This window comes from Nannospalax galili, unplaced genomic scaffold, assembly GCF_000622305.1.
Source record: "Nannospalax galili isolate Female #2095 unplaced genomic scaffold, S.galili_v1.0 scaffold989, whole genome shotgun sequence".
NCBI lineage: Eukaryota > Metazoa > Chordata > Mammalia > Rodentia > Spalacidae > Nannospalax > Nannospalax galili.
In genome coordinates, this window is record NW_008359507.1 from 28,793 (window position 1) to 43,573 (window position 14,781).

A 14,781-nucleotide genomic window follows, 5' to 3' on the forward strand; every position below is an offset into this window, starting at 1 on the left:
CCCATTGTTAATGTATAGCATATGGAAATGTGATTGATATTTAGATGGACATTGTATCTGGAAAACTGGATGAAATTACTATTTTGATTATAAAATTTTTATTTTTTTCATTTTTTATGTGTTGATAATTGCTTGATGTGCTATATTTTTGATGACTTCTTTAAAAATAATTTCCAGGTAACTATAAAAGCTTTAACTTCTGAGTGTAGACTTATACAACTTGCCTTTTTCAAATTCCTCTTGGTACTTACTTTGTTGGATAAGTATTTTGGATTGAAATCTGGATGGTTTTAGTGTATGTATTAACCAAAAATTTAATCCATTAAAAGCATATTACAAATGCATTATATATACTACAGTTACAGAAGGGAAAAACCCCAAAACTATGCATAAATGAAAAGACTAGACTGAAAATTTTAAGACATCATAAATGATTAAATTTTTTATTAATTTTTATGTGTATACATGTATTGCCTACATGTAGGTAAGGGCACCCGTGTCATGCAAGGCCCACAGATGACAGAAGAGGCTGTCGGATCCCCTGGAACTGGAGTTACAGATAGTTGTTAGCTGCCATGTGGGTGCTGGGATTTGAATCTGGGTCTTCTGCAAGAACAGCCAGTTCTCTTAACTGCTGGGCCATCTCTCCAGCACCAAATGATTAACTTCTTAATTGCATTTTATTTATTTTTTGTGTGTCTCATGCATATGTTCATGTGTATATGTGTGCATACAAGAGCACAGAGGTCAGAGAATAACTTGTGGGAGTCAGTAAGCCGAGGAGCAATCTCACCAGCCCTTGATTTTTTTAGTGCTTTAATGGCATTTAAAATTCATTACAGGAAAACCAATGAAACAAACAACATCAAAATGAAAAGTAAATGCCCAAACTGTAGGAGGGTAAACTGTTTGAAACGTATCTTTATTTTCTTTGCTGAATAATACTGTGTGTAGAGGCGTCTCTAATACAGGTACTCCAGCTGAGCAATATAAAGTCAGCCAGGCAGCTTCTCATTCTTGAGGTATTTTCTATGCATCAGCCCAAATCAAAGAAGTTTGAAGAAACCACAGATTCAATTGCTATTAGTCATCAAAAAATGGATAGTCTGGGTGTGAAATAAGCCTGAAAGAGAGAGAGTCTTTTCGGGTCTCTGCTAGGCTGGGTGAAGCTTGGACACAAAAGCAGCAGGATTTTCTTTTTGAAATAAACAAATCAAAATCATAACCTGGAAAAAAGGGAGTGGTATTGGTGATAGAATAAAGGAAGGAGAACTACTGACATACAGAATACATAAGGCTGAGATCTAAGCTGTAACTGATGCTCATAGCTCTAACATGAGGGGGGTTTCCATCAAAGCATAAAGCTCTAAAATTAGGTATGCTGTGTTTGACCTTGGAGAACAATAGAATTATCAAGGAGGCCTCTGCTTGTCCAGTGGAGTTTAAAAGCCTTTATGCTTGTTTCCATAGTGGCTGTATCAAGCAAGGTGCTGAGGTTCCTCTTCCCCACTTTCTTGCTAGCTTTTGTTTTTGTATGTTTACCAAATCACTGCCATTCTGCTTGGGGTGAGGTAGAATCTTAAACCAGTTTTAATTTTCAGTGTATTCCATCAGAATCAGCTAAAATTTTTGGGATCTATCCTAACAGCCCCTTTTCTATTCTAATCTTATTCGTCTGAGCTTTCTCTCTCTTTTGGTGTTTAGAGTTTTGCCAATTTTGACGTATCTTTTAAAAAAGCCAAATTTTTTATTGGATAGACTTTATACATTGTTCTTTCCAATCTTTGATTGATTAATTTCTAGTTGAATCATCATTATTTTTTAGATTTGTCTTCTTCTTCTATGACCTTGAGGTGCATTATTAAGCTGTTTATGTGAGATGTCTCTGACTATTTACAGTAAAAACTCATAGCTATAAACTTTCCCCTTAAACTGCCTTAGCTATATCCCAAAGTTCATTTTCATTTGAATACAGGAATTTAAAAATTTGCTTTCTGGTTTCTTGAGTGACCCACTTGTCATTCTTGTGTGTATCATTTGATATCCACATGTTTGTATAGTTTCTGAAGTATTCTTGCCATTTATTTCTGTTTTTATTGCATGGTGATCTGTTAAGACTACAAGAGATTACTTTGATTTGTTTCCGCTTGTTTAAGACTTGATTTGTGGCCTAAACTGTGGTGTGTATGTGCATTTCATGTTTGTTGAATGGGATATTTTGCAGATATCTGTTATGGTCACCTGATTTAATGACAAATATAACTCTGAAGTTATTTCATTGATTTTTAATTTGGATGACTAATCTAAAGATAAAAGTGTGGTAATGAAAGTGCTGACTGTAATCGTAGCTGACGTTTTACATCCAGCAGCATTTGTTGTTTGAAATTAGGAATCCAAACAGTGAAAGGGTACATATTTACAAGTGATTTATCATTTTCATGAATTGTTCCTGTTATTCATACGTGGTGACCTTCCTTCTATCTTTCTGATTAATTTTGTTCAAAGTCTGTGTTATCATATAATAGTAGCTACATCAGTTTGTTTATAGTTTCTAGTCACATGATAGACTGACTTCCTGTCTTTGGCTCCCAGTCTTCAAGTATCTTTCCAAGTGAGTCATCCTTTGGAAGCAACAGATAATTTGATCAGCTAACCAGTTTGCATCTCTTTATTAGAGCGTCAAGGCCATTTACATCTAAGGATATTGCTAACAGATATTTGCTAATTTCTTTAATGTTTTTGGTTGCTTTCTGTTTGTTCAGACAACTTTTGTTCTTTATGCTGCTAATTATGTCATTTTTGGACCTGATGGATTCCTACCTAGATCTCTGTAGTCCATCTGTTCCACTCATGCAATTAATTCTTTCCTGTATATGATGATTGAAACTGTGTTTCACAGTCCTCCCTACAGTATTAATCTAGATCTATGGGATGGGTATGTTCTCTAATAATCTAGAGATTCCCAAGGTCCCTAGAATAGCATTTGGGGGATATCTCCGAAGTGCATTCCCATAGGAATCTGCCACAACACTGAGATCTCTACACGCAGAGGACCTGTATTCAAGACCTCCCAATCACCCTGCTGGATGGATGCAACTGGAGATGACAAGTACAATGCTGGAATTTCAGAGCTCTTGAGCTCTGTGATACTGAATGTCAGAGACTGATACTCACTGACCTCAGACTAGGGACCATCAAACCTCACAGGGTTGTTCTCAACTAATGAGCTCTATTACCAGTCCCTGTTAGGATATTAATTTTGACAGAGCCCCGAGTCTTGGAGGAGATCCCAGGTGTCAGGTCTGAAGAAGTAATGATTTCCAACAATTTTCCGAAGCAAAAGATTTAGTCTTCTATAGGTGAAGTAAACCAAAGTGTTCTACTATCCTGCCCCTCACTGTCTTCAACAGAACAAGTTACTTACATGGAATCATTAACATAACGAATATTTCTATTTAGGCCATCTAGGATTTTCATATCCTCTGGTGTCAACTGGAAGTCAAAAACCTGTTAGAAACATAAAAGATCAGTTGATCCAAATCATCCATTCTTCCTCTCCTTTCCTCTCATAGTCACACAAAGTTCTGCAGAAATTTACATAGGTTTTTATGAGACAATTGTCATAGACTTAAAGTCATGCAGCTCATCTATTCAGATACATGAATCACATGCGTAATCTGCCCTTAGAGAGTTTGTATTGCGTGATGTGTCACAGCAAAAGAATTCTTGGCATTTTCTCACCCAACTATCACCTGATCTGCCTCCTTCTTTTTATAGTTGGCTATGGTTTCGATGTAGTTTGTCTCCTCCAAAATGACATTTAGTACTCATCATGAGGATGTTGAGAAGTTGTGAGACTCTAAGAGTGGTTTAGGTGAAGAGGAATCTTCCCTCGGAAATGAGGAGGATCACTGTCGCTGGGTTAATTCTCCAGGTAGACGTTCTCTTACAGCTAAAATGGCTCTTGATGTGTACACTGTCCTTAAGTCAACCTGCCCCTGGTGCTTTGTCCCTTTTACATGTACCTAGTCTTCTACCTGAGGCCCACATCTGGTATATTTACCCAGTCTTAGCCTTTCTACCATCGTAACTATGGTACAAGTAAACTTGTTTTTGAAAATTATTCACTCTCTGGTATTCTGTTCAAACAAGAGAAAATGGCTCGGACACAGGTTAAGGAATCAAGACATGTGTGCACAGACGTGGACACATATACACACATGCTCACCACAAATATACACATGCTAAAAAGTAGTAATAAATAATAATAAGAACAAAGGATGATAAACCAAAAGGTCATAATGTAAGATCAAAAACTGAATTTGGGAACCCAATCTGATTGCTGTTTAGAATTCTTTTCAGCAGCTGCATTTTCTTCCTTGCTGAAGATGAAGGATGAAACCATTACACATAGTACTTGCATGCAGAGAGTGTACAATGATTTAAGCTCTGCTTGTACATACATTGAAAACATTTCAAGTAATTGCAGCAACAGGAATTGGTGTGCCCTGCCTAGACCTGCTCCAACCCCGCTGAAGATGAAGGATGAAACCATTACACATAGTACTTGCATGCAGAGAGTATACAATGATTTAAGCTCTCTTGTACATACATTGAAAACATTTCAAGTAATTGCAGCAACAGGAATTGGTGTGCCCTGCCTAGACCTGCTCCAACCCCACCACATACTTGGAAGTTCTCCTGGATTCTCTTCTCATTGAAGCCCTTAGCCAGGGCCAGCACACCCCGCTGCAACTGGTAATGCAGGGCGACCTGGGCTGGTGTTCTTCTGTGCTTTTCAGCAATGCTGTTGAGAACCGGGTCCTCCAGGAGAACTGGATTATCCTTCTTTATCCTAAGACAAGAGGCAGGTGCTTCATGTCTCAGAATGAATATCCATTTTTCTCAGTGCTTCCCATTCAGGCTAGTGATAGCTTATCCTCCAGAATTTCTTTACTATCCTTCGGCTGTTTCAATATTTGCCTTGTTTCTTTACGTGCGTGCACACGGGGGTGCACGTGTGCACACATACATGGATCAAAGAAAGAGAAAAGAGCTTGAATTTTAAGAACACTTTTTTCAGAAATTTAGGAAAAGATTGAGTCAAGAAGTTTTATCTACATGGTAAAGAACACCACGGTAATAAATATATTGTATGAGAACTTGTTGTTTGAAAAATGCTTTAATAATTTTATTATTGAAATTTTTTCAGGAACTCAGGGTTGGAGAATTGGTTCAGCAGTCAAGAACCCTTACCGCTCTTCCAAAGGACATGAGTTCAGGTCCCAGCACCCACTTGGTTGCTAACAGCTATCTGAACTCCACTTCCAGGGCATCCAACACCATCTTCCGGCCCCTGTGGGCACCAGGCACACATACATACATTCAGGCAAAACACTCATACACATACAATCTTTAAAAAGCATTTCAGGAAGTTCTTACAATCTTGGTGTGGATTAGTAAAGGTTTATGGAGATGAAGTCCTCTACACTTTCATTTCTCTTAGACTGCTGTGTAATGAATTTAGAGGTTACATATTGTATCTGTGACTAAAACAACTTCACAGAGATCATTACCATTCCTTTCCTCTGTTGGACCCCAATGCAGCATACGCAACCATCGCAATGTCTTTAGACTTGCAATACTCCAATAGCTTGGTCTGATTGAGGTATGGGTGACATTCCACCTGCAGAGTGCCAAGCAGATGTGTTTGTTAGCGTATAAGGTCACTCATGTGAGTTTTAACAAGTACATAAAGCAATTCATTCAGTGGTGTTAAAAAATATTCACAAATGATAGCAACATTAACCAGTTCATGATAGTTCTTAATCCACACAGCTCTCAAGGACTGAACTTTGAATTTTAACCCAAGATATTACAGAAATATCGGCTAAATAATTTGTTCTTCTTAGTGGCCTGGGGAAATGGGATATTGGGTAAAGTCCTTGCTACGAAAGTGTAAGGATCTGAGTGTGTTTCCCCAACCCTCATGGAAAAAGCCTGTATTCCCAGAGTTGAAATCTAGACAAGAGGACCCTGGGGCTCATTGGCCAGCCAGTACAACCAGTCAGGCAACATCATGTTCAGTGAGAAACCCAGTCTCAAGAACAGAGAGTGATTGAAACATACCTGATGTTGAACTCTTGCACAGAGAGAGTGAGAGAGAGAGAGAGACAGAGATACAGAGAGACAGAGACACAGAGATAGAGAGAGACAGAGAGACAGAGAGATAAGATAGAGAGAGTCAGAGAGAGACAGAGAGACACAAGATAGAGAGACAGAGAGAGAGTCAGAGAGAGAATATCTGCCTTAAAAAAGCTTACTCATACTGAGTTCAATACTGTATAACTGTGTTAATTCAACTATGAACCTAGAAACTTACAGCCACTTGTGAAAGAGATGTACTTTTGCTCTCGAGTATGTTACTGAATATGTTAAAGCTGTACTGAAATGCTTCTTCTAATCATGTAGTTATTAAAAAAAATTTTAAATGCTTCCTTTTCTTATGAATCAGATTTAAAGAGTACAGAGATCATGGATTCAAACTATCTTATTATCTAACCCAGAATATCTGGAGAGAACTGGAAGAGAGAAAGGGGCTATGGGGAGGTAGGAGAACCTTAAGGAGGGTGGAGATGGTCAAATGAATGTCACAGAAAGACAGAGGTAAGAAATACTGGGATAGCAAGGTTTCAACAGAGATGGAACTGGGGGATGGAGGATGGAGGGAGGGTTAATCAGAGGTACAGACTTATGAAGAAACCACACCAAAACTCACTATTTTATAAGCCAACTGAAAAACGCGATTTAAAAGAGTTTGAATGAAAGGAATCATGCACAGGTGGATTATGCCGATCCCAGAACCCATGGTTTATTAAAAGAAAATCTCAATGAAAACTGGGGGATTCCTCCCTGGGAGTTTTTGCCAGCAAGGCCCAGGAGGCCTCCTGAACTATGCACGTTATAGTTATTTTCTTTGGTCGCCCACCCGAACTGGATGATAAGACCCAGCTGCTGAAAACACCACACAATTGAGAGACAGAATAAAGAGAAACTATCCTGAAGCTAAGCTGGACGCTTCCTCCCTGATGATTAGCTTTTGTACTGACCAAAGTTACTATGCAAACAGGTGGGGGAGGAAAGCAATAGACTTTACCATGCTGCAACTCCACTCCCCAGGCAGCATGTCTGCTTCCACAATAGTGGCATGATTACTATGGAGTAACCAATTCATTTCCGATTTGATCTGAGGCCTACTCTACTGGAGGGAGTTCACTGAAGCAGTCAAAGGCCCATGGCTGAGGAGGATCCAGGCAGTAGGGGTGAACCTAGCAATTTTGTATTGCTCAATGGACATGTCATCAGATTATCTCCTGAATATTTATGTTTATCCCTATAGCTCTGTAGCATAATTAGAGATTCTGGATGGTAATGCCTCTGGAAGTTCTTTTATTGTTCAGGATTATTTTGGCTTTCCTGTTCTGCGTGTGTGTGTGTGTGTGTGTGTGTGTGTGTGTGTTTCTATATGAAATTTTTTAGATTATTTTTTCAATTTCTATGAAAAATTGTATTGGAATTTTAATGGGAATTGCAATGGATTTGTAGATTGCTTTGGCAGAATGGTCATATTCACAATATTAGCCTACTGATCTACTTTCTGGTGTCTTCTACAATTTCTTTCTTCAGTGTCTTAAAGATTTCATTCGCTTCCTTAGCTGGATTTATTCCAAGGTATTTTATGACTTTTGAGGTTATCCTGAATAGGATCATTTACCTGATTTCTTTCACAGTATATTTGTTGTTGGTATATAAGAAGGCTATTGTTTTAGGGAATCGATACTTTAATGAATGTGTTTATCAGATCTAGGACTTTTAGGTGGAGCATTTAGAGTAGCTATCCTTGGCTTGTTCCTGATTTTAATGGAATGCTCTCAGCTCTTTTCCATTTAATATTATGTGGACCATGGGGTTCACGTATATTGCTTTTATTATGTTGAGATCTGTCCCCAGTATCCCTAGGTTCTCTATGACTTTTTTCATAAGTAAATGTTGGATTTTATCTAAGATCTTTTCTACATCTAATGGGATGATGTGGTTTCTGTCCTTTGATCTGTTTGTATGATGGATTACATTTATTGATGCATATTGTGTTAGAACAATCCCTGCATCTCTGGGATTAAGAGAACTTGATCATGATGAATGATCATTTTTATGTGTTCTTGCATTCAGTTTGCAATTTATTTTATTGAGAATTTTTGTGAATACATTCATCAAATAGATTGGTCTATAATTTTCTTTTTTTTGGTATTGATGTTATAGTAACACTAGCTTCATAAAAAGAGTTAGATAGTGTTCCTTCCATTTCTATTTTACAGAATGATTTGAGGAGCATTGATATTAGTTCTTCTTTGAAGGTTTGATAGAATTCTGCACTGTATCCGTTTGGTCCTGGCACATCTAGGTTGGGAGATTTTAATTACACCATCTATCTCACTGGTTACTGTGGGTCTGTTTAAATTATGTCATTTTGATTTAACTTTAGTAGGCCATACATATCTAGAAATTTATCCTTTTTTTTAGGTTGTCTAGTTTAGTGGAATATAGGTTTTTAAGTATGAGCTTAGAGTTTTTGAAATTTCCTCAGTGCCTGTTGAAAGTTTCCATCTTAGTAAATGAGTTTGTAAATTTGGGTCCTATCTCTTTTGGTTACTTTGGCTAAAGATCTGTCAATCTTGTTAATCTTTCCAAAGACTTGACTCTTCATTTCATTGAAACTTTGTGTTGTTGTATTGTTTTCTTCATTTCTAGATCATTCCTTCAGTCTTGATTTTTTTTTTATCTTTTCCCATCTACTATTTTTAGGTGATGTTTTTATCCTACTTTCCAAGGCCTTTAGGTGGATGTAAATTCTCTAATTTTCTGTTGTAGGTGGTAATTAATGCTATAAATTTACATCCCAGTTCTGCGATGGACCAGCCCAGACTGGAGCAGTTCAGTCTGACCGGAACAGGGTCCTCGAGAGAGTGGGTAAGGATTCGGCGAGTGACAAGCAGACAGACACACAAGAGCTTGGTGAAGGTCTGAGTGTATTTTTGCAGCTGCAAGGTTTGAAATATATACAGCAAAGATTGCAAAAGTTCATCATCAGCATGACTGTTCTGTAATTAGTCACTTCCTAAGATTTTCAGTAAAACTAAAACAATTTTGCCAACCCTCACGTATAGCCAAAACACATTTCTTTATCTTATCAACCTGGTACCAGTCAGCAAATTCCTGCTTTATGATACTATGGTTTCTACTACCGGGTTTTATTAGGCACTCAGAACTCTGCTTAGTTTTGTGATTTCATGTCAGGATGAAATTTCAGGTCAATTATGAAATAAGAACATTTAAGGAATTATCACACATAAACAATAAAATAAGACATCTTTCTCAAATGACTTGCAACATTTGACAGACCCCAGATACTAGGATATAAAATATAACATTTCCAGTTGGTATATACTAATCACAACATTTACTGAGTTTGATAAGGACACTTGTATAGAAATATATAGTGTATGCTGACTGTGTGCCACCCCCTCCCTAGGCTTCCACCCTCATTCCTTCCCCACTGCATTAGTCCTTTACTGACCTAAGAAGGCTTTGCTACTATTTATGTCTCTCTTCTAGAAATCCATTATTCTTTGGACTTTCCAGCATTAATTCTGCTTAACTACTTCTTGCTGCATCTAAAATGGCTTTCATTAATAGTGATCCATCTGGAGGCTAAGTTGTCTCAGGTGATTGAGTTCCTGAGAACTCTTCCTGCATACTAGGATAATTAAAAGATTTTAATAAAGGCAGTGACAGTGTTGTCAAGGACACCAGGTGCTTTCCGGGCCCCCTGAAAGCCCATGATACAGTGACAGTCAAAAAGATAATAGCAAGTAAAAGCATGCCAAGTACACTGCATGTTTTTTAGCACAGCCAACTCCAAGAGGCAACCTTCCTTGTAGTTCCAGCCTCAACCCACGGAGGATCTCACGTGGGCTTCATTGGAGATGGTGTGACACAGTTCTGCCTTCATTGTGTCCCCTAGGTTTTGGCATGCTGTGTTTTTTGTTTGTTTGTTTGTTTTTGGTATTTTTGAGGGAGGATCTCCCTATAGTCCCAGATAGCCTAGAATTCACTATATAGACCAGACTGGCCTTGAACTCACAGAGGTCTGCCTGCCTCTGCCTCCAAAGTGCTGGGATTAAAGGCATGCACCACCACACCTGGCTCAGGTCACTTTCTTGCTAAGAAGTCAAGCTAACAATCCGAGTAGGTTGTTCTGTACCTCTAGAAACTAGAGTGTTTTCTTCTTTTCTATCACAGATTTGATGACCTGTGTGAACCTTAAAATTCTCCAAACACTAGACTCACTGGAAATTATTGCATTGAAACATATTCCCGATCTTCAATCTTGTCTCAAAGGGAAAGTGATTTGAAAATTTTATCGTCAAATTCAGATAATTTGTTTGTTGGTGGCCATTAGAAAAGGTTTCCATTTTCTCACGCAGAAACATTACTAGGTGAAAGCAGCTTGCACCATTAAAGGATTCAGTGACCTGTAATCCCAGTTTTTCCCATTTCACAGTGTACACAAATGGAGACTAGGAAGCTGTGACATCCTGGAGGGAGTGAAGATAGTTGAAAAAGACACTGTGCCCTTTCCGTAGCTATCAGACTATTGAAGTGACGGTCCCCAACAAACTGGAATTCCCCAGAAGTCTTGTGCAGGGAGAAAGAAAAGCCTGAAGTCTGGTCCCATCCTGTCAGGGAACTTGACTCTGGGAAAGAGATTTCACATGGTACCACGGTGCTGACAACCTTGCAGGAGAGACTGGAGCTAAGGCAATTATGGACTAATGATGGTGGGATCTGTTCCTGTTCCTAGGGGATGCTTAGGTATACACAGTCCTTGCCTTCTATATTTAAACCTAAAGCTCGTGTCAGGACCCCTAAGACTGAGTTAAGGGTCCACTAGGCCCGTTTGATCCTCTTCTTAATTTGGCTCTGTTGAATACATTTCTTCTTTCTGCTGTTCACTATCACTGTATTCTTTGGCTATCCATCCCCTTTCCTTCTACCCAAATCCCTGGAACGCACAGACGTACTTTTCATTTGTGCAGCTTTAGGCTTGCTGAGAAAACTGGCTGTAGCTTCCATACGTCTCACTGCTATTAACACCTTATTAAGAGCACACCAGAATTGACACTTGACTATTAAGTAACATTCATAATTCATAACACTCCTTTGGATTATGGAAAGTGCATCATGGGATATACCCATCATTATAGAACCTATAAAACAATAGTTACATTATCCTAAAAATTCCCTCAGCTAGCTTGAAGTGCATCCCTCACCCCAGCCTTCAAAGAGACCAGCATCAGGTGACTGGGACTGTTTTACTCTTTAAGTGCAAATTCGTTTTGTTTGGGGTGAGCGCCCTGTATCTTTGTTGTTGTTTGTTTGTTTGTTTGTTCGCCTCTGTCATAAATACTGATTAGTACGAAGGACAATTTTTTCAGGGATTGAAATGAAATTCAGACTTGGTAAGACCTCACCTAAACTATTGCTGCTACACAGATCATAAATAGCTTTTTTTTTCCCAAGCTTTCTTTGATGTCATTTATCATCCAGTTAATCAGCCTCCACTTGGAGGAGGCTATTCTATTCTAGGTGAAAATTCTATTCACCTTTTAGAAGTCAGGGTGGAGTCCAAAATGGTGTGAATATCTGGAAGAAGTATGGGCCTTTCTCAGTCAGTCCAAAAGTGCCACGTATCATTCCTGTCCTCACATGAACTCTCTCATGTGTGTAATAGTTTAAGCATTAGCCATCTGAGTTACTCTGTCTTAATAATTATATAAAATGTAACTTAAAGAATTATGGGAGAAAAATGCATCTAGCACAAGTAATTTCACTTTGAAATTTAGAAGTACCTGGCTAAGCAGCATGAAATAAAATCATATTGTGATGCAAACACCATCCCTGTTATAAAGACAATCTTGTTAAAACACTAGTTTTTATAAGTTTGGCAGATTATGCATCACCTAGGGGCTTCTTAGACATCACATGTATAAAATACAACCACTTTTCAATGATGAATCGCCTATTTTCTTTTACATGCACATGTTCTGAATTTGTTGACCTTTCCTCTGATAGGAACTGGTTGCCAGTCATATGCTAGGTCTAACTTCCAGGACCATTTAATTTTAAAATAATTTAATTTGTTATTTTTATTTTATGTGTATGAGTGAATTGCCTTCATGTATGTACATGCACCAGTGTCGTATAGTGCCCCCAGAGGGCAGAAGGCAGTCAGATCCCCTGGAACTGGAGTTACAGATGGTTGTTAGCCATGATGTGGGTGCTGGGAACTGAACCTAGTTCCTCTGCAAAAGCAGTCAATGCTCTTAACCGCTGAGCCATCTCTCCAGGCCCCAGGTCTATTGATCTTAAGAAGTTGTGGCATACCCTCACGTATATTTTGTGCAAATTGCCATGGTCATAAGCCCTGCTTTCTTCAGTAATTTGAAATATGTTCTGGTGTTTTAAAATATCAGATGTTCAAAAGGGGACTGGTTTTACTGAAGTGCAGTGTTACTGGAGGACTGGTCTAATTAGGGAAAGAGGAGACAGAACAACATTAGTGAGATGCATCAGTGGAGCTCAGCTGGTTGCACACAGGCTTGTACTTGAGCCCTGGTTTATTAAAGATCCTCTCCAGATTCCTATGGTTAAAGTTGGACACCCCAATGGACTTGGTTAATCCTGCGTCCTTACACTTCTCCATAGCCTGGGAAGGAAAATTTAAAACAATGGATGAATTAGAAACTAGAGCAAATAACAAATGTAAGAGGCAGAGACAGAGATAAAGGAGCTAGCATGACCTTCAGTGATTGCATAAAAAATTTTGATCCAGTCATAGAAAACATTTATGCTAAGAACAGAAAGTTAAGCCAGATGCAGCAGGAAGGGAGAAAATCCTTCTGCCGAGCCACTGGCCCTGACTTTCCCAGACATCATTTCTTGCTATGGGGCTCCTCACTCACTGTGTCCTGTCACAATGCCCCTTGATGTTCTCTGAGCATAATGATCTCTGTCCTCTTGTAAATAATGTCTTGTTCTATCTGAAAGACAGAGGGACTGAATTACTCTTTCTCAGATACATAAGCAATTTCCTTCTTTCCTTTAAGTCTTAATCTCTGCTCACTGACATTTCGTGAGTACTTATAATATTTCCTGATATAGCATAGAACCTGGTATTTGTTACATGGTTAAATCAATGAAACATGAAAAAATGACAGAGAGAGAAATGTCCTAAGTTCCTGCCTGGATTTTTTTCCCCTCAAGGTCAGACCCTTGGCCTCTGTGCTGTGCACTTACTTCCCAGGTGACACATAAATCCACTGTATCAAATATTATTTGTCCATCTGGGTCCCTTGGGAGAAGCTCCTCTCCAGGCTGAAATACAGGAGCACAGTGAGCTTATGCAAAGACCTGTCTGGCCTCAGCAAAACACTTTGGGCATATAGACCTTGAGATGGATTGAATAATCTATCCTTATTTTGGAAAGAAATTATAAAAATTTAGAGGCACAGGGACTACTTCCTACAAATGTCTAGAAGCACTAAAATTCAATGAATGTTGCTGTCTAAAGCCTAATTTAAGTAACTCACAACCCTGTCCTAGACAGATCCTTGAGGAGCACCATGTCTAGTGGGCTCTGTGGTCCTGGATTGTTATGAAAGGGTCTCGTCGGTGAGTTCCCAACATCCTAAATGCTGAGTCCCTTCCTCAGAAAATGTCTTGTTCCTCCAATCAACCCCACATCAGGATATACCTCAACTGTCAGCTAACAAGATCATGGAGACTTTAGACAGGCAGTATGTACATAAACCTGGAGAAGGCAGGTTGAAGCCAGTGAACTGCTCTTACTTTGAGGTAGTGTCGTGAACTGAGGTAGAAATGATTCCAGGAAAGAAAGGAGATGATTAAACTATTACACAAGTTTCTGTATTCACACCCCGTGCCATCTCATAATTTCATATGCTTTTATTTTGAGCACTAAGTACAGAAAGTTGACAAACGAACAGAACCAAATGAAGGATAGACATAAGGAAAATAAGTAACTTCTACTCACCTTCATAGCTGCTGGAAAATGGACAAGGTAAAGATCCACATAGCTTAACTGAAGTTTCTTGAGTGATCTTTCCAGACTTTCTCTAACCAATTCCGGACGGAAACAAGTGCTCCACAGCTGTAACAGTTGAAAACAGAAGATGCTCAAGGCTATGTCTTCAAGGCTTGTTAGGACTGGTGGCTGGTAAATAACAGGAGCAGGGATGCCAAAGAGGCCTTTGGATTCTTTAGCATCATAGAGGTTTGTTTATGTGTTCTCTTCGACAAAATATACTCCTGGGTTCTACTCCAAAAATGATAAATCAAATTACCTGTGGGATGGACTGAGACATCATCCGTCAAACAACAAAGTCAACAGAATTCATCTCAAGATATTCTGTCCCTATAGTAAATGGTTAGTCCCGCTAAGAACCATCTGGGTCCATTAGTCACTCACTTTAAGGAATAGTCAGCACTGGAAGGACGGCTCAGCCGTTGAGAGCACTTACAGTTCTTACAGAGGACCTGAATTCAGTTCCAAGCACCCACACCCATCCACCTTTGACCTTCTGTGGATACCAGCACTTGTACACATGCACACACACACACACACACACACACACATGAAAA

At 38.9% G+C, this 14,781-nt stretch overlaps 1 protein-coding gene across 6 annotated transcripts in view; it reads right to left on the bottom strand.

Annotated features, from left to right (window-relative positions):
- Nucleotides 1-799: 799 nt before the first annotated feature.
- Nucleotides 800-14,781, bottom strand: part of LOC103725884 (aldo-keto reductase family 1 member C15-like) — a 38,939-nt gene continuing 24,957 nt past the window's right edge. For 2 of the 6 annotated variants that reach the window (XM_029558723.1, XM_029558722.1), the window contains 5 exons: nt 14,174-14,290; nt 13,417-13,494; nt 5,577-5,686; nt 4,668-4,855; nt 4,310-4,518 (listed from right to left, as the gene is read on the bottom strand). In XM_029558723.1, coding sequence (XP_029414583.1) covers nt 4,310-4,518; nt 4,668-4,855; nt 5,577-5,686; nt 13,417-13,494; nt 14,174-14,290 — 702 coding nt within the window. Of the gene's footprint in view, nt 1,227-3,424; nt 3,508-4,309; nt 4,519-4,667; nt 4,856-5,576; nt 5,690-12,706; nt 12,827-13,416; nt 13,495-14,173; nt 14,291-14,781 lie in introns of those variants that run through there. The other 4 variants (XM_008823223.2, XM_029558726.1, XM_029558725.1 and 1 more) reach the window with 4 other exon arrangements.